General features: G+C 41.3%; 2 protein-coding genes across 4 annotated transcripts; one reads left to right on the top strand and one right to left on the bottom strand.

Moving 5' to 3' along the window:
- Positions 1 to 1,008: 1,008 nt before the first annotated feature.
- On the bottom strand, positions 1,009 to 5,338 carry LOC308404126 (ATP synthase subunit alpha, mitochondrial-like). Its single transcript, XM_080894000.1, has 11 exons — positions 5,182 to 5,338; positions 4,641 to 4,716; positions 4,004 to 4,173; positions 3,651 to 3,824; positions 3,073 to 3,239; positions 2,667 to 2,967; positions 2,335 to 2,559; positions 2,137 to 2,244; positions 1,876 to 2,020; positions 1,640 to 1,790; positions 1,009 to 1,557 (listed from the first exon to the last, which is right to left on the bottom strand). Exons 1-11 carry the CDS (start codon positions 5,239 to 5,241, stop codon positions 1,479 to 1,481), a joined length of 1,656 nt encoding a protein of 551 aa, XP_080750126.1. The 5' UTR covers positions 5,242 to 5,338; the 3' UTR covers positions 1,009 to 1,478.
- Positions 5,339 to 6,535: 1,197 nt separating this feature from the next.
- ark2cb (arkadia (RNF111) C-terminal like ring finger ubiquitin ligase 2Cb) lies at positions 6,536 to 17,646 on the top strand. 3 transcript variants are annotated; one of them, XM_080893772.1, is made up of 8 exons: positions 6,775 to 6,998; positions 10,635 to 10,965; positions 11,137 to 11,265; positions 11,950 to 12,079; positions 12,263 to 12,367; positions 12,705 to 12,800; positions 13,328 to 13,431; positions 15,393 to 17,646. In XM_080893772.1, the coding sequence occupies exons 1-8, from the start codon at positions 6,938 to 6,940 to the stop codon at positions 15,508 to 15,510; spliced, it is 1,074 nt and encodes a 357-aa protein (XP_080749898.1). In that variant the 5' UTR covers positions 6,775 to 6,937; the 3' UTR covers positions 15,511 to 17,646. The 3 variants fall into 3 exon arrangements, 2 of the variants coding, with proteins under 2 accessions (XP_080749898.1, XP_080749897.1); XM_080893771.1 differs by having other exon boundaries at positions 6,776 to 6,998; positions 11,134 to 11,265; XR_013973021.1 differs by lacking the exons at positions 10,635 to 10,965; positions 11,137 to 11,265; positions 11,950 to 12,079; ... (2 more) ...; positions 13,328 to 13,431; positions 15,393 to 17,646 and adding an exon at positions 7,901 to 8,167 and having other exon boundaries at positions 6,536 to 6,998.
- The last annotated feature ends 731 nt before the right edge of the window (positions 17,647 to 18,377 follow it).

Raw genomic sequence — 18,377 nt, 5'->3', positions numbered from 1 at the left:
AGGCTTTGGCCCAGAAAAAATGGTGGTGTTCTGGATGTTCAAATATGGGTACTTCTTTGTACAGAAGACCTTTAACCTGCATTTGTGGATGGCATGGAGAACTGTGTTCACAGACACTGAGTTCTTGAAGGATTCCTGAGCCCATGCAGTGATTTCCATGACAGAATCATGGCTTTTTAATGCAGTTCTGTCTGAGCACCTGAAGGTCACAGACATCCAACACTGATTTTTGAACTTGTCCATTGCCTACATAGATTTCTCCATATTCTCAGAGCCCTTTGATGATATTAAATGATGTAATTGTAAATGATGAGATAGTAAAAGTCTTCACTCTTCCTCTCTAAGATGCTTTTTTTAAAATACCCAATAATACTGGGTATTACACTAGGTAGTACTGACCTGCTAACAGTTAACCTAATTAGCTGTGAAATGTTCCTTCTACTTCACTTACTTTTTCAGCCTTGTGTCCCAACTTTATTCAGATGTGTTAGTAATGTGTTAGTTTAAACACTAGTTTCATATTTTACAGTGAATAAAATTTGGTTTATGAGATACACGAATCATTGCATTTGTTTTAATTTACATCAAACAGTGATCTTGTAATTTCTAACAATTCTTTTGTACTCCAGGTCAACAATGCCAACAGCTAAGATCTAGTGGTAAACCACCTCTTAGCCTCATTAGCAGCAGTATTTAAGATTTTATGGCCACCTGCTGGACATGAAGAGAAACCTATGTAGATTTACCACTTTTCATTTCTCCCACTGACATAGCTTGTTAAGAAAAAGCATAGCTAGAAGGCACTGCCTTTTGTGAGGAACTTTCATTTCAAAGAATAAGTCAATACACAATGAAACATTTTGTTGTTGCAGCTCCTTTAAGTAGTCATTTGTTGAGATTTAAAAACTGCATAAATACACGTTGAGCTGTAAAAAATGCAGTATTGATTTAAGCCAGGCAGACAAACATTGTCTCTTCAATCTCTCAACATAAGACAGTACTCAGGGATCTGATTCATGACAGCGTCACTGAATTTATTTAAGCATTTTCCCCCTACAGTTGAGAAACTGGGCTTACATTTCCCTCCAAGTTCTGAAACCAGCAGAGAAAATCATTTAAGTCAATCTATACTCATTTATCAGCCCCTTTTAATATGATGCTCCTATTAAGAACGACTTACAGTAAACAGCATTCATGAATTCATTATGTGCAGTATCACCCTCTCCATTTCGATATATTTAAATAGATCTATTCAAAACATGTTTGCTTTTGTTCTCGTCAAACTGAAAACTGTTTAGAGGGAACCAACTTGAACTCCAAACTGACCAAACAATCAGAAGAGTTTTACACCACCGCAGGGTTGTAAAATTTTATTTGGACAAATCTGTACATGGAGGTTTTGGCCTTCAGTGTGTTCACATATATAAGCAGAATGGGGACACAGACAGTTAGCTCACTGAAGATCAATCGAAGTGCTATTACTCAAAACTGGACAGGAAGTTCAGTACAATCTGCTTCAGTTTAGCATCTGATGCTTCTGAGATCTTGCCATCAGCCCTGAAACGAAAAACGGATGAGATCAGATTGAACAATTTTGGTTTTTAAAGGCTCAAACATACAGATTTGTTTTTCTTCTTACTTGATGTTGGAAAGCAGGTCCTGGTGCTGGCTCAAAATGTGTTGCAAGAAAGCCTTCTCGAATTTTGTGATCTTGCTCGGCTCCATCTTGTCCAGGTGACCCCTGACACCAGCATAGATGACTGCTACCTGCTCCTCAATGGCCATGGGAGCTGGAAGAACCATTAAAGACAGTTAGTTGCACTGTACAATACCCTGAGGATTTCTAGAGAAATAAAAATAATAATAGTAACTCACAGTACTGGCCCTGCTTCAGCAGTTCAGTGAGTCTGACACCCCTGTTAAGGAGCTGCTGGGTGGCAGCATCCAAGTCAGAGCCGAACTGGGCGAAGGCAGCCACCTCACGGTACTGGGCCAACTCCAGCTTCATGGTACCAGCCACCTATAAAGTTAGGAAAATATGAAATGAGAGAGAACCTAAGATTTTAGCCCTGCGGCTGAATTATATGCAATTCTTATTCTTGAATACATTTAAAAAGGAGGTCAGCCAGATGTTACCTGCTTCATGGCTCTAGTCTGGGCAGCAGAGCCTACTCTGGACACAGACAGACCCACATTGATAGCTGGGCGGATACCCTTGTAGAACAGCTCAGTCTCCAGGAAGATCTAAAGGGGGGGGGACGACATGGAGAAGTCAGAGGTGCAATACAAAACATGAACAGATAAACATCAGCTCCGAACACTTTTCAAACAAACCTGTCCGTCTGTGATGGAAATGACGTTGGTGGGGATGTAGGCGGACACGTCACCGGCCTGAGTCTCAATGACAGGCAGGGCGGTGAGGGAGCCACCACCGAAATTGTCGTTCATCTTGGCAGCTCTCTCCAGCAGACGGGAGTGCAGGTAGAACACGTCACCTGGGTAGGCCTCACGACCAGGGGGACGGCGGAGCAGCAGGGACATCTGACGGTAGGCAACAGCCTGTGGGAGAAAGAAAATTATTCAATTTGAGAATAATAGTGACATTTGCACAACATGCTAAACTTTAGTGATGAATAAAGTTAGCAGATTCATCTGCAAATCCTCACCTGTTTGGACAGATCATCATAGATGATCAGGGCATGCTTGCCGTTGTCTCTGAAGTACTCTCCCATGGAGCAGCCAGAGTATGGAGCCAGGTACTGCAGCGGAGCAGCATCAGAGGCAGTGGCAGAGACCACGATTGTGTACTTCATGGCATCGGCATCAGTCAGCCTCTTCACCAGCTGAGCCACAGTAGACCTCTTCTGTCCAATGGCAACATAGATGCAGTACAGCTTCTTCTTCTCATCAGTTCCGTCATTGAAGCGTTTCTGGTTGATGATTGTGTCGATGGCAATGGCAGTTTTGCTGGAATGTGGAATATTGAACTTAAAAAAAATATTCCACTCATCTACAGCTCTCCTATCAAGACCAAACCACTGTTAAAAACCATCTGTGAATTTTGATAATTACCCAGTCTGTCTGTCACCAATGATCAGCTCACGCTGGCCTCTGCCAATGGGCACCAGACTGTCCACAGCCTTGATTCCAGTCTGCATGGGCTCCCTCACAGAGATACGGGGGATGATACCTGGGGCCTTCAGACCCACACGCCTACGGACCTTGGAGCCCAAAGGACCCTGAGAGAGTGAGAGAGAATGTCAATTTAAGGCAAACTTCAACATCAAAATGGTTGCAAGTACTATAATGGTGGGAAATAAAAGTCATGTTGCAATGACTGCCATTTAATTACTGAACTAGTCATGAATAGGTAGAAAAACAAAAAGAACCAAACAACCCCCCCCCCCCCCCAAAAAAAAAAAAAAAAACAGGCAAGATTTCGTCACTGGTCCAAATAACTCGTGGATGCTTACTAATGAGAGACAAGGTCATTTATGAAAACTTAAACTGGCAATTTTGCTGATTAATAGGTAATCTAGCTGCTCTACAAGATAATGTCTGGTGATGAGTTCTTTAAAAAGGCCCTAGTTAATCAACTTGAATGTCACAATCCAAAACAAAAAATTATTTTTTAAAGGTTTTTAAATTACCTTCCCATCGATGGCATTTCCCAGAGCATCCACTACACGGCCAAGCAGCTCCTCTCCCACAGGAACATCCACAATGGCACCGGTCCTCTTCACGATGTCGCCCTCCTTGATCAGCTTGTCATTACCGAACACCACAACACCAACGTTGTCAGGCTCCAAGTTCAGAGACATGCCCTGGAGGATAATAAATATGGTTTCTTGAAAAAACATAACATCACTGAATTGAAACTGTTAGCATTTTTTAGTTTCACAATTTTGTTCAACAAGACAAACCCACGGTGCGCTCCTCTTTAACCATTTTTATATATAAAAGATATGCAGGTTGGAGAGAAACCTTGTGCCTTTGGACTTACTTTCAGGCCAGAGGAAAATTCCACCATCTCTTCTGCCTGGACATTCCTCAGTCCATACACTCTGGCAATACCGTCACCAATAGACAGCACACGCCCTGTCTCCTCCAGGTCTGCAGAGGTGTCAGCTCCCAGGATCTTCTCCTCCAGGATGGAGGACACCTCGGCTGTGCCTGTGAAAGACAAAATGTCAAAAAATAAATACAACTGGATGTTAAAATGACTGGAAAAGCTTTCCCCAATAATCTATTGAAACACTTAGAAGTAGAGGAACAGTTGAGAAACAGTTGTGAAACCTTCATGGTTTTATGCTGCAAAAAGGATTAATTTTGTTACCTCAATGTGCTTTTACCAAAAAAACAAACAAAAAAACAAACAAAAACAAAACAAAACCAAAGAATGAAAATATGCATGGTTTAAATTTCTAAATGACATAATTAGAATGAAGAGTTATGTGGGTCTCAAACACCAAACACTGATGATGCCTTTTCTAAGATAAGGTGTTCTTAGACGTACACACAGGGATTACACAGCAGTTTCACCGGCATAGCAGAACCAATTATTTTAATAAGTCGCCTTTATGAGATGCCCTGCATTGTACAGGATGAAGTTTCTGGTCTGTTGTTTTTGACTTTCTCACCTGTCTTCTGCAGCCATGGTCTGTGTGTGTGGAGGTGGTTGACCCCAACGCAGGCGGCCGGAATAGTCTTTGACACCTGGATTCAATAACAAGCACTTAATTAAAAGTTGAGCGCAAATGAAAGTTAAGAGACATTTAAATAAGGATTACAACTGCGCTTCTTGCAGTGAGGCAAATGTAAGTTTGTGCAGTGGAGAGGAGTTGCGCTGTCAGGCTTTCTGACCTTCAAAGCGTGGCTGAATGAGCTGTTAGCTGACAGCTAGCATTAGCTTGAGTGCTACATTTAGTGCTACAGGACGAAATCAGTCACTTCACAAGGGCAACATTAAAAAAAAAACACGATTAAACATCCAATTTCAAGACTTTTAGCATCGATTATTAACTAGGACTTATTAGAAGGGTATTCGTAAGCCGGTGACAGGTTAGCTAGCGGCCTGCGGCATTAACGTTACCCTTCACGCCCATAAATGCTCGCACGGATATTAAATAAACTTACTGCAATATTCTTAATAAATGCAACTTGCTTGGTTAAAGTACTTACGAATCCAGCCCTTCTAGGCAGGGTTCTGGCCAAAGCTGCTGCAACTCTAACGGATAGCATTTTCTCGGGTTGCTAATGACCTGTCCTCAACTGTTAGCAGCTCCGACCTGCCTGTGAGTGAATGTAATGGCTGAATGAACTCTTCTTCTATTAATGCGACTCTGGTCCTGGTTCCCACTTTAATACTCATCGGTGCCCCCTACTGACGCGGAAATTATACGTTACACAAAATAAAAACGTTATTTTGTGCAAACCAACTTAACTTAAATGAAAATGGCAAAAAGAAAAAAAAAAGATGTACAACTGTGGGTGCTTTGCACCAACTGTGCCAACATAAAATATAAATAGTAGACAGCAGGAATAAATAGTAAACAGGAGAAATATAAACAAGTAAGAGGGACGTATAAAAAACAAGAGAAATATAAAGCATAACAGCAAGGCACAACTAACAAAACAGACTGGGATTTGGTACATTGCTGTTCTGAATTTAGTGCATTTATATGCATATATATTTTCGATGCATGTGAAGATAATCCTCTCTTTTAATTTAATGCCTTTAAACAACCAGTCAAAAGCAGTTCCCAGTATAATAGTAGATAATGCTTTACTTTAGTTGATCTTTGGTTCTACCACATCCCAAAAGTGTTCTAGTGGAGTTAGATCTGGTGAATGTGGAGACCATTTGAGTACAATGAAAGCTCCTGTTGATAACAGCCATCAGAAGAACTTCTATTCTCCAAGTTTGGTTCTAAAAGAGGTTATGTGAGTTACTGTTGCCTTCCTATAATCTCAAAGCAGCCAGAACATAGTCCCCTGGCCTCTAAAATCAACAAGGCATCCCATAACGTCTGCAGTTTGTAAAATGCTCATACCAACTCATCTGGTACCAGCAACCACGCCGCTTTCACAGTCACTTATATTCGCTTTCTCCCCCATTCTGATGCTCTATTTGAACTTCAGCAGGTCAGTGCCTTGAGCTGGTGCCATGTGATTGGCTGATTATTTACATTAACAGGGAACTAAACAAAACCAAACAAATCGGCCAGTGAGTATATTGAAGTGCACGCGATAACATTCTTATACGTACTTATTTATCTTATCTATTAACTTGCTTTTCCGAGTTGAGGGTACCTTAGTGTGATTTTTTTTTTTTTGCTAACAGGGAAATCATATTTTTGATTATTTCCTACTCTCTGCGAATGCTTAAGAAAAGAGCAATTGCGTTGAATCATGGGAAATGTAGGCCTTAGCGCATCTAGCCAGGACATCTTTGCCTCTAATGCGTTTATTTTTATATGTATATTCTACCATTTCTTTCAAATGGGTTTCCAGTGAGTCTGCTAATGTTGCGGACATACATTAATAAACAACAGTGGTCCTTAAGTGAAGATTTCATTATTTAAAGTCAAGACTACAAGTTACTTCAATGTGCCGTTTGCGTTTTTAAGCCTGTTAATGTGTTTACATTGTTTCTATAAAGATTAACTTTGCAAGGTCGGATAGGTTAACCCAGAGATAGCTGCAGCTTTGGCATGTAGCGCTGCAACATCGCCCTCTTTTGCTCCGTAGAACAAATGACATGTCTGCTTTTGTCAACGACAACCAGGCGAGTCAGACAGTCATTTGGTTTGGTTCGCCTGTAGTGTTTAGCCAAGCCAGCCAGCAACAACCAGCCGCCTGAATGTAGATCCGCATGGGCTACTACCACTGTATATCTCCAAATAACCCAGCGGAATCATAAAATAAGGATCCCAGGATGGTGTTAGTGCATGTCGGATATCTGGTTCTTCCTGTATTCGGCTCAGTAAGAAACAGAGGTACGGTATTAATATTCATATCGATCCAAAACATGTGCCCTGTTTATCTTAATATTCACTGCAGCTATTGGGCTAGCTAGCTCGAGCTCCGCCGTTGGGTTAGCTCCCGTTAGCTAGCATGAAATTAATGGTCAAATTGCTTGCCGACGCGATAACGCTTTATATTCGCATCCGTCGCAGATTAATATAAGGCACCGAATTATAAGGTTTGCTAGGTGCAAATACAGCGAATTAAAAATTAACTTCGTTGCTACAGATAAGCTAACTGGCTTCTTGGGCTCAGACTATTTCTTGAAACATTTCTCACAAAGGCTTGCACATGCACGCGACATGCGGCCAAAATGCCTCATGTAAAAAAAAAAAGAAAAAGAAACACATTCCTACATAAAAAGACGTCTTTATTAACGTGCGGTGCATTTTTATTTGTGAGGTTTTAAGAAAAATATTCAACGTTTCCTCGAAACTACCGTGTTTGTGCTGTAAAGAAAAATACCGCAAAATAGACGTAGCCTGTCCAGCCAGTCAGCTTATCTGTGCACGGATGATGTCATTTGAAGATCATCTGCTTCTGCTAACGCTCGCCGTTTTTTCCACCGTGATTCCAGTAGTTATTACAATTATTACCCCTCTCAATTGGCCAGTGTGCTAATCGATAAGTGGCCAGTCGACCGGGAGCCTTTAATTCCGGGCTATCAGTGTATCCGTCGCCCTTTTCTCTCATTTGCTAATTGGCAATTCAGCAGCTGTTTGTTTGAAGCTGCCGAATTGCAAAAAGAAAAAGAATCGAGTGTGGGGTATCAGTTAAACAATGATAAAGCTACAGTGCAACATTAATTTCACAACAGTGGCATCAGTGATTTTCATTGTGCTTTTATTTCTGTTCTTATTTCCCTGTTTCATAGTATGGAGGCTGGCTCTACATTCTGCATTTATCAGATCTTTGTCGTCCCCCCCCATTGTGTAGCTAATGATCATCTGCTGCTGTGTGGTGTGGCGTGGCCTCTGCCTGTTCTCTGCATTTAGCTGTATTGTGAATCCCTTCTTCATTTCCTCTTTCCATCAGAAGACGACATTGGTATTAAAAAAAGCACCCCCCCCCCTTTCCCAAGATGTACTCAGCCATAGACTTTCCATGTTAAACAGACTAAAACAATATCTAACACCTAGGACAGAGCACCTTTTTTTTGGTCTTTTTTTCTGTCAAATTGCTGTAGCACTGAGTAAACATTTTTAGCTCTTTTCTAGATCAGTTGAATGTCATTGTGTACCTCCCATCCAGTCTTGATAGACAACATGCTGTAAATTCCTGTAAAGTGGATACATTTTGCATGATCTCAAATACTGCACTGCATTGTTGAACACCAGAATTTGGCTCATCTTTTTCTTCTCTTCACACAAGGTGCAATGTACATGATTAAAGTGACCTGCGATTGAAAAAACAACAACAAATAAATAAATTAAAGCATGCAAATTGGGACCACGCGCATGCCATTTTTTACTGTTAAAAACGTAACATTTAAATCAGTGGCGATGTCACTTGAAATGACTGAAGGTACACTGCACCTCCACACAACAACCTGCCATAACTGTCTCCATTTTTTTTGTGTAATCCTTTTGTTCCCTTTTTGCAAATTTCAAGCTTTGAATCACACTGAATTGTCAGGGCCTGTTTTGCCCTTTTACAGGCATCTGAAACTCTAAACGTTTAAGTAGGAAAACATGCTCACTGGTGGTTCATCACTTCTCAATTTACCCCACTAACATAAGACCAAAATGCTATCCATTTCACAGGGATGCCTATTTTTCCTGCACTGCTAAAGAGATCCTCTATTAGTAATAACGTCTTTATTGTTTGGTTGTGGTTTCTCTTTACCTTTTGTTCTGGTAATAGTACTTTCAATGCATGGTCACATTTATGATTCATAATTTTTTGTTTATGTTTTTTCTACATTTGACTAGTGAAAAATCCAATGTAATCTTTCTGTAGAAAAGATGTACCCTGCTGTACTGAAATCATGTGCTGTAGCCAACACGTCTGCTCATTGGATGCCGCTTTTGTTCTTTTTAACCCTATATGGAGCATGGTGGGCCTTGCCTTCAGTGTATGTTGTTTATTTTTGTTGCATGGAGTTATACTATTATTACAAACAAACAAGAAAGAAAACACAAATTCCACAAATACTAATATTTTTCAATAAAGAATATAGTGTTTTTCCTAACCTTCAGTGTGCTTCTTGCTGATTTCCATTTATTGTCCTCCCTCTCCCTTGTCCCCTATCTGCTCCCCCCCTCCTTCCCCTCCCTCCACCCCTGTCCCCACCAACCCACCTACCCACCTCCTCTCCTGCTGTGACAAAGATAGACGATTTCCACGCTTACTTCATCGCAGGGCCCTGAATGAGTCTATCTGCTGTCATTCATGGTGATCGTTCTCACTGAGACGCTTGAAAACGCAGTGTGCTACTTGCAGTCTAGACTCTGAGCCTTTGACCCACGGCAGCAAGGTCATATCTTGTTTGCTCGGCTACGCTGACAAACTGTCAAGCTGAAATGCGAAATCTGGAAAGCTACACTGCTTGTCTTTCCTGTATTTAAAATTCAAACTGCAATTTTCAAGCGTGCTCCGAGTAAATGCAATGTAGACTTTGCCTTTTTCTTCATAAATTATTATTTATTTATTTTTTTGGAGAAATCAAGTGTTTACGAGCAAAGTAGTCTTGTCTTTTGCACTTCTATAAGAAACTGTTTAAAAGTCAGACATGGCAGAGCATAACTGTGGTTCCCTCTGGCAGAGATCCCCTCCCCCCAAAATCTGATCAAAGCTAAATTTAATTATTCTCAGTCCCACTATGATACAAAAAGGTCTCCTTAAGCTTAACCAGGGTATTAAAACCATATTGCAACACAGCACAAGCTAGCCTATGTCTTTATTTTCCACTCCTTGTCAAGTCTCGACAGCAGTCTGTTCGCTGCAGTTGCCAAATAGCTGTGGTTGGAGAGAGTTAAAAAAAGCATTCAAGCTATTTCCTGTCAACTCCTGAATGTTCATATGGGAGAAGAATAGCAGAGCTTTACTGGAAGTGTATAACACAGAGAGACAGCTGATTTCAGTAGAGCACATTTATAATGTGAATTTAATGTCTAGTTTAATTTTTTTATATGGAACAGGTTGTTCTTTACAGTTGTGTAGATAGAGACTTGGCAGAGAAACAGTTTAATGTATTTCTTACAGGCAGTGAGGTAATAATGGTTTACTTCTGAGTGCACTGACCTGCTGTCAGCTGCAGAATTTACAAGAACTGAGCTACGTCGGTATCTGTATAGGGGTACGGTTCTTCTGTTCTGATCCAGTTCCTTTGTCTGTGAAGACGAGGAGTCGATCCAGGGGCTGGAAATGCATTTAAAGAAATGAACGCTTGCGCTTTGTGTGGAGCACCAAAAATGGTTTTCATTCTCATGGTACTTGTGGTAACCATCATTTTCCCACCCCCACAGAAGTATTTTTCACCCTAGGTAAGAGGTAGGGCTTCATTAACATGCTATATCTCACACACAGTGACACCACATTTCACCTACTATTAATTCCATCTAATTTCCCCCCTCAGGTACCTGACAACTTCTCCTTATACTCCACAGGATCCCATTTCAACCGGCAACAGCAACAACAGCAGCAGCAGCACAGCCATGCTACCTCTTGCCGGCACTTCCAGTTAGGTCCTCAGGCCCCGCTGCCCATGGACTTCCCCATGCCCCACCCAGGGCAGCCACAGTCAGGCATTAACCCCCACCTGGCCCCGCCCAGCCACCAACACGGCCCTCCGCTCCACTCGCCCCTCAACCCTTTGCCCGCTCCCCAGTTCCAGGACATCCCTGCCCCTCCCTTCCTACCTCAGGCATTACACCAGCAATACCTCCTCCAGCAGCAGATCCTCGAGGCCCAGCACCGACACATCCTGCCACCCTCCAGGTATCCACACAGCTTTATGGTACAAAAAAAAAAATAGAGAGGAAAAGGCAAAATATTTAGTTTAAGCACCTCGTTGGTAACTACTGGAGTTGTGCAGTGACATTTTAAATTTAAATGATAAACTCTTATTTTCCAGGATGTTTTCAAATGCTTAGTTATTTGTCTTAGTAGACGGACCCCAGAGAGAGTTCCTCACCAACCCCACAGGCTGCGACCCGGCTATGAGTTTGCTCCCCCCCTCCATGTCCCTCCGCAGCCTGTGGTTCAGCAGCCCCGCTACCTGGCTGAGGGCACAGACTGGTAAGCAGTGCATCTCTCTCAACGACACATGCAGCGCCACAGATGCAAAAAGCTATTTTTTTTAGAGGAAACATCAACAGACACCTTATTTCGTAATGTGAAAGCATTTTTTACCAGCTCATCTTTAGACCATTTAAGATAAATGTCAGTTACAGACACATTTTAGATTTGAATGAATGAGTTCAAGATGAAGAGTTGAAAGCAAATAAATTGCTGTTGTAGCACTCTTGTCAATGGGAGTCTTGAGTGAAATCACAGAGTACAAATTATAAAGACCAAAAAAACAAAAAACAAACACAAAATAATGACCCAAAAAATCAAGAAGTTCCCAAACTTCTTCTTAATGTATTTATTTAAGTAGCTCATCGCTTAATTTTAGCTATGTGTGCTACAGCCATTTGTCCACTTACCTTCTGCTGGTCCATGTGTATTGATTACTTTTATAATATCAACTCTCACACATTTGCTTGCACGATAACCAATTTTCATGTAATCAAATTTGCTGTATCTGACCTGGTATGGGGATATATATATTTTTTAAAAATCATATTACAATCTCACCGTTTAAAAGATTTACCCATTGAGCAGCTACAGAAGTACACAAGTCTGCTGTTATCGAAGCTCAGTGTTCCAGAGACCTCGCAGTGTTCCACTGGCTGATTTGTTTTTTCCGTTTCTGTCCAGGGATCTAAGTGTGGACGCTGGGCTTCCCCCCCACCAGTATCACATCCACCCGCTGCCGCAGCACTATCAGCACTACTTGACCTCTCCTAGGATGCACCACTTCCCTAGAAACAATGCCTCAACGCAAGTGGTGAGCTCCCCTCTGCCTCCATACGATCAATCATGTTCATCTCGATGAACTCACGGCGACTCTTCTCCTGGTTTCTGAGATTAATCTCAACACCCAGCAACCGGGGATGACCTGTGTCCCTATTGTTCTTTCTGATTTCTGCTGCAAAGCTGACGCTAGCTTCTTTTATCTGTCATCTCCTAGGTTGTCCATGAGATCAGAAACTACCCATATCCCCAGTTGCACTTGCTGGCTCTGCAGAGTCTCAACCCCTCCCGCCACGCATCTGCAGTTAGAGAGAGCTATGAGGTTTGTGCGCCTATTTCCTCGCTCTCCTCAGCAGACGCACCAGTCTACACTAATTTATCATTGTTTTCTCTGTGACCAATCTCTGGATAGGCTTGAGTGGTAGCTGATTTTCTTATTTCCAATTACCCAGGGCTCCAGATGCTTTAAATGGTCCAGCTGCCTTTAATCTCATGTCATTTGTTTTCATTTCAAGCAAGGTGTCCTGTTCCTTAAGGCACCGATTTGATTACATTACACACTTTAATATCTTTTTATTGTGCATATTTATTTCTGTTATTTTAGTGGCAAAATACAGAAAGGTCCTTCCTTTAAAGGCAACTGGGATTTTTTTTCATAGGAGCTTCTGCAGCTGGAGGACAGACTGGGCAGCGTAAACCGTGGAGCGGTCCAAACCACCATTGAGAGATTCACTTTCCCCCACAAGTACAAAAAGGTAGGGCTGGAGACTCTTTAGCTCCTTGCTGGATTAAATATACCTTTTTGATGTGGTACGGTAAAGGGGAAGAACTGAAGATGCGAAAGAAAGGGATAGCGAAAGGCAGCAGCAGGTTGAAAGGATCAAAGAGCAAAGACGAGAGTGGAATGAAGGTCACGTCTGTCACTGTAGTTCAAAGGTCAAACTAATTTCCGTTGCCAGATTAGTGAGACAGGGCTGCAGTGTTCACAGTTCAAGGCGCTGGATGACTCATCTAGCTGTCTGCAGATATGTATGTGGAATGAATTTAAAGAAACGTCTATGCCAAATATGACCCAAATACTCAGAATGCAAGATTATTTGGTACATTTTGAGTGAGCAGGAGTAATTGAGTCATTTCCATCTTGATGTCTATTTTTTTCTGGGAAGTATAATTCAAAGACTTTTTTTTATTCTGCCTGAGCTGACTCAGAGACCCCTGTGGCATAAACACTGCACACTTCAGTAATTAAAGTGTGTTTGCTCTTGTGTGGTTTTCTGTGCAGAGAATACCACAGGACCTGAAGATGTGTCTGGATGATGAGGAGCTTGACACCGATGAAAAATGCACCATATGTCTGTCGATGCTGGAGGATGGCGAGGATGTCAGGTACTGCTTTTTCTTTGGTTGGTTATGCAGATGTTGATGTAGGCTGCGCATAAAAGCGCTTTTTTTCCTAGAAGGATGTATTTGTTTCTCACATCCTGAAATAGTATCGCATTATCAGTCTGTTTGTCATTCAGTGAATGTACCACTGTGGTTCAGTTAGATGATTAGTGCCTGTAACAGCAGGTTGAGGTTGATTTGTGGATTTGGATGCATTGCATTGAATTTCAATTTACACATTCATGTCCCCCTCAGGAGGAATCTGAATTACTTTGCTCATCTCCTAACTAAACTTAAATGTGTCCCTTAACTTGGGTTCATGACTATATTAATACCTACAAAACTAATTGCATTACCCTCACAGACAACTGGGTTTAGTTACCCCTCTAAAAAACAATTTCTCCCAAAGCCTGTCAGGGTAAATGCTTTTCAGGATGATTAGTCCTCAGAGGTTAATTTACTAATTTATCCTTAACCACATTTCTTTCCCATAAACTGGATATAAAGACACAGGATCTAAGCATTTCTAAACCCTAAACTGGTTCTGCCACCTAAGTTAAAAAGCTTCATGTCTTAAAATCCCATCACTGGATTTCTCCCAGCACCTCATCTTAAAAACCCTCCCCGCGGGCAGCATTAGCTTCTCGCAAAATCTTTTGATGTGTGTCCGGTGTTGTGATGTGTTCAGAAGTGACAGAGCATATTATTTTACCCACTGAATAGGCGGAAAAGAGGCAAGAATAAACAGAATCTTCTGCATTTAAGGGAGGGATGGAGCTGTGATATGGTAGTAGACTTTAATTCTATTCAAATAAAGCGTACACCCAACATCTCAGCTTGATTGTGTTACGTTTGCTCTGGTTTATGTTGAAAATCCTCCATTATTTATGACACAAGCAAATCTTGGCACGTGTGGTCCTAAAATACATATCGGGTGATTTGATATGAGGGAACACCTACAGTAAATATATCATTATTGTACCTCAAACACAGAATTCCTCCTTATGACGTACAACGTTCATTTTAAGCTTATTCCCCCCACATATGAAAGTCAAATGTGAGCTGCTTTCAGATGTCAAACGTGAATCATAGTCCAATGGCTGGATTTATTCTGGATACAAATGGATTCCTGGGTATGACAGACCTATGAATCATACGCATGTGGAAGCCTTAAAGACCGTGAAGTTTGTGTAACAAAGCAGAGCAACAACAGTTGTTTTATCCAGCTGTTAGTTGAGCTGAAGGATGAAGCTTGTTGTCACTTCTGGGTTCACATCAAGCAGGAAACCACCTTTAAATGTTTAATATTAAATATTATTCAACCTAAGAGTGTAAAAAAAGGTGTAAAGAGGAAAAAAAAATCATACAAATGTCCATTTATAGTTTTGTTTTTGTTATTTGAGAAAATGGTGTGCTTGTATTGTCAAAAAGCTTTAGTTACTTTCACTCATTGGTGAAGAAAAACAGCAAATTCTCACCTTGACGAAGCAGCAGCTCTGTGTTTTTTTGGTATTTTTTCTTTAACAATTAGTGAAATATCAAATTTAACTTTAACAGCTGTTGTAGACAGATGAAAAAAAAAACAACTTCATTCAGCTGCATAAGTAAATGCATTAGAAAACATTAGGAAATTCAGATTTTGTATGTAAATAATCTTGCAGTGTAATCACTTACTTTAAAAGCAAGTAATTGGCACACTGTGAAAAAACTTTCACTGCAATTGCTCTTTAACATCTTCTCAAGACGTGCTGATTATGTTGTGGTTGTAAAATAGAAAGCAGTGGTGTGCAATCAACATTTCTGTGAATGTTCTTTTTTCCAGGAAAAATGACTTTTGTCTAGATTTGGTGATCAATCAGCCACTTATACCGTAAACCTCTGGGATTATTACACAGCTTGACATTTTGGAAGGACGCTTTTACGCTTGTTTTAAATTCCTGACCTTGTCTCTCCTGTCTCCTCAGGAGATTACCCTGCATGCATCTCTTCCACCAGGCGTGTGTGGACCAGTGGTTGGCCACCAGCAGGAAATGCCCCATCTGCAGAGTGGACATTGAGACTCAGCTGACCCCCGACAGTTGATAGCTCCTGTTGACTTCTGCAGCTATGGATCTTGGTCTTGTTAATTTTCCATTGCCCTCCCTCCAGGGGGAGAGGCTCTGCCAAACACCCCTCTTCCCCTCTGCATCACTCAACGAGCCTGCCTTCTGAGACAGCTGTGACAGAGGGATCAACAAAGCACACTCACCTACAACGCAACGAGGGACGGGGGGGTTGATGCACAGATAGGCGCCTGGACTGAGGTTCGGTTTAATGGACTTGGCTGGATGTTAAAGGTAGGAGTGGACGTGTATGGACAGATGTGCTGAGGCTTCACACAGTTCTGTCAGATTGTGTACATTTCTCCATACAGCCGCCAAGAGAAAGGGTACTCTGACGACCAACCTCCCCAGCTCAGTGTGGTGTATCAAGGCCATTTCTCTGCCACTATAACCAAACCCTTTGCCCCATCCCTCTCCCCAGGCCTGTGAAAAATCCTTGAAGCTGCACTCTGCCCAAGCCCTCAGCACATCTGTACAGAACATTATCAAATGATTAGCATGAGGTTGTTTGGTGTGAACTCTTGTAGCTGAACGCTTGTGGTGTAATGGAGTATAGTACTGAATAAGTATTTACAGAGTAACAGTGTTGTGTAGCAAGCAAAAGCCTTTTGAGAAATATGTTTGTGAAAAATAAAACCTACAGAGAGGGTGAATACAGCTCTAACAGTAAGAATATTCAGTGTGTTTAATCGTAGGCAACCAGAGAAAGAGCTAGTCATGTAAAAAGGCCAAAAATCCCTCTTTCTTGTCTAACATGGTTTTGGATTTACAGTTAGTAGATGCCATCAGAGTTGATGCTAAAAACGCTAACTGCAGGCATGGCTTCCAGTGATCTGTGTAGTGTCGTAGTCGGGCCTCTATAATCTAGAGCAGAGGCCTCTGATGTGCATGCTGTATGGCAGGCTTGGGCTGTGTCGTTAATATTGTGGAGCAGTAGAAACAGGGACTGTGTCTGTGCATGTGAACCGTATATTATGACTCTGATGATCCCACTCATTCATAGAGGAGGACAAGAATGCACCTGATACCCCCTTCCCCACTCCTTCCCCCGCACCCTTCCCCACTCATCCCGAGTAGACCAAAGTTGCCGTTAGACACTGATCACCGACCAGCTAAGCATTGCGCTCCTAACAGGACTCAAAGAGCTGCCGGTGGATCCGTGTCTAACAGCAACTCCTCTCTGTGGCCTCGCTCATGGTCATGGTCACGCTCGTGATCATGAGAGGCCGGCATGGGCTTGAGGATGCAGTGCCTGAGTCTTGCCATCAGAGTACCTGACATTTGTATTACCTATCACCAGAACCTTATTGCCTATCGAACAAGCACACGTGATTTCTATATCCAGTGAATGGCCTCTGTTGTGTATCGGCTCCTTTCATTTCAATCTGAGTTGCTCCCACTGTTTGATTTAAAAACAAAAAAAGAAGAAAAAAAAAGACTGTTTCTGGTGTTACAGGGACAATACAAACTAGTTTGCCTGTGATATGTGCTAGAATGTGTATGACTGTCCCCACCCCCTCTCCCCCCATGGTCGTAGTGTATGGTATTGCTAGAACAACTGTGATACGTTCAGTGATAGAAGCTGTTTTTCTATATCATGCATGAACCATGTTGGCGTAGTTCACTTGAAGGAGGGTGAAAGGGAGAAAAAGCCATCCATTTGAAAAATACCAAACAATTGTTCTTAACATTAATTTTGTTTTAATTGTCTTTTTTTCCCTGCCATTTCGTTCTTTCTTTTTTATTACCTGTACACTTTTCTTTCTTCCTTCTTTTTCTTTTTGTTTTGCTCACATGCCAATCTGGACATGGTACTAATATGCCGAGTCCTTGTCCACTTTAACCATAGTGAAGAAAAAGCTGCAATGCTGCAAAAACATATTTATTGTTGTTCTAATGTAGCTTGTGTTTTGTAAATGCACTATAATATGGAGTTGCCTGATTTTTTTTTCTTTTTTTGTTTTGGTGGTGTGGGTTCTTCTTGTCCTAGAGTTTGTGTTCCAGTTCAGTTAAATATTTTCATGCTTCCTTGTGTATTATTGGAGGGTAACTTGACTGTTTGTGTTGCGTTTGTTTTTTTCGTTTTTTTTTTTTTTTCCTTTCTTTTCGTATGAAACCTCCATCCAAAAAACTACAGATGGATGAAAATGGAGGTTTGCTAGTTCACATAGAATGCTGTGATTAAAGATGCCTTAAGTATTTAACAATCATTATTTATTACTAACTGTAGCTAGCTAGCTATCGTGGTGGAATATTTAATGTCTCTATCTCATAACTTTGCAATTTAATCAATATATTTATTTAAAATAACACAAAATATTAAAAAAAGAATACCTCATTATGCATTGGTCGGTGGGGATGCTTTTGCATGCCGTCTGTGTTTTCTTTTTTCGGAGGCGAGATTAAAAAAAAGAAACTTGTTGAAAAATCGACTGGGGTTGTTTCCCCCGACACATTTTTTCTAGCCAGCATGGTGCTGTTGATCTGGATTACATTCCATTCATATCATCTCTCGATTTTTCTTTTTTAATAAATGTTTTACTTTCTAGACATCATCCCTGCTTTGATGCAAAGCAGATGTCAGGGTGCAGCCCTTTTTTTTGTTTTTTGTCTTAGCTCGCTTCTGTTGTCATAATCAGTCACATTTATTTTAGTTTTTCCACGTTTTAAGTTGACCACAATATAAATCATATCTGGGTCTCAATTTAGTGCTTCTCTTTACGACCCACATTACAAGCTGTATTATTTGTTGCTGGCAGTTGCTTTGTGTGGGATTATGGAACGTATATCTAACATGCTAACTTGAGCCATTGATCTTATTGAGCAAACTTCTGGTGTACTGTGGTT

The sequence above is a fragment of the Rhamphochromis sp. 'chilingali' genome, assembly GCF_963969265.1.
Source record: "Rhamphochromis sp. 'chilingali' genome assembly, chromosome: 10".
NCBI lineage: Eukaryota > Metazoa > Chordata > Actinopteri > Cichliformes > Cichlidae > Rhamphochromis > Rhamphochromis sp. 'chilingali'.
The sequence above is the reverse complement of the archived record's forward strand: the minus strand, read 5'-3'. Positions and strand labels throughout refer to the sequence as shown.

Coding starts and splice junctions, on each gene's coding strand:
- LOC308404126 (XM_080894000.1), bottom strand. CDS start 5,241: ATGCTATCCGTTAGAGTTGCAGCAGCTTTGGCCAGAACCCTGCCTAGA. Junction 4,717..5,181: donor TGCCTAGAAGGGCTGGATTC/GTAAGTACTTTA, acceptor TATTGAATCCAG/GTGTCAAAGACTATTCCGGC. Junction 1,791..1,875: donor GCTGAAGCAGGGCCAGTACT/GTGAGTTACTAT, acceptor TGGTTCTTCCAG/CTCCCATGGCCATTGAGGAG.
- ark2cb (XM_080893771.1), top strand. CDS start 6,938: ATGGTGTTAGTGCATGTCGGATATCTGGTTCTTCCTGTATTCGGCTCA. Junction 12,368..12,704: donor CAGTTAGAGAGAGCTATGAG/GTTTGTGCGCCT, acceptor TTTTTTTCATAG/GAGCTTCTGCAGCTGGAGGA. Junction 12,801..13,327: donor TCCCCCACAAGTACAAAAAG/GTAGGGCTGGAG, acceptor TTTTCTGTGCAG/AGAATACCACAGGACCTGAA.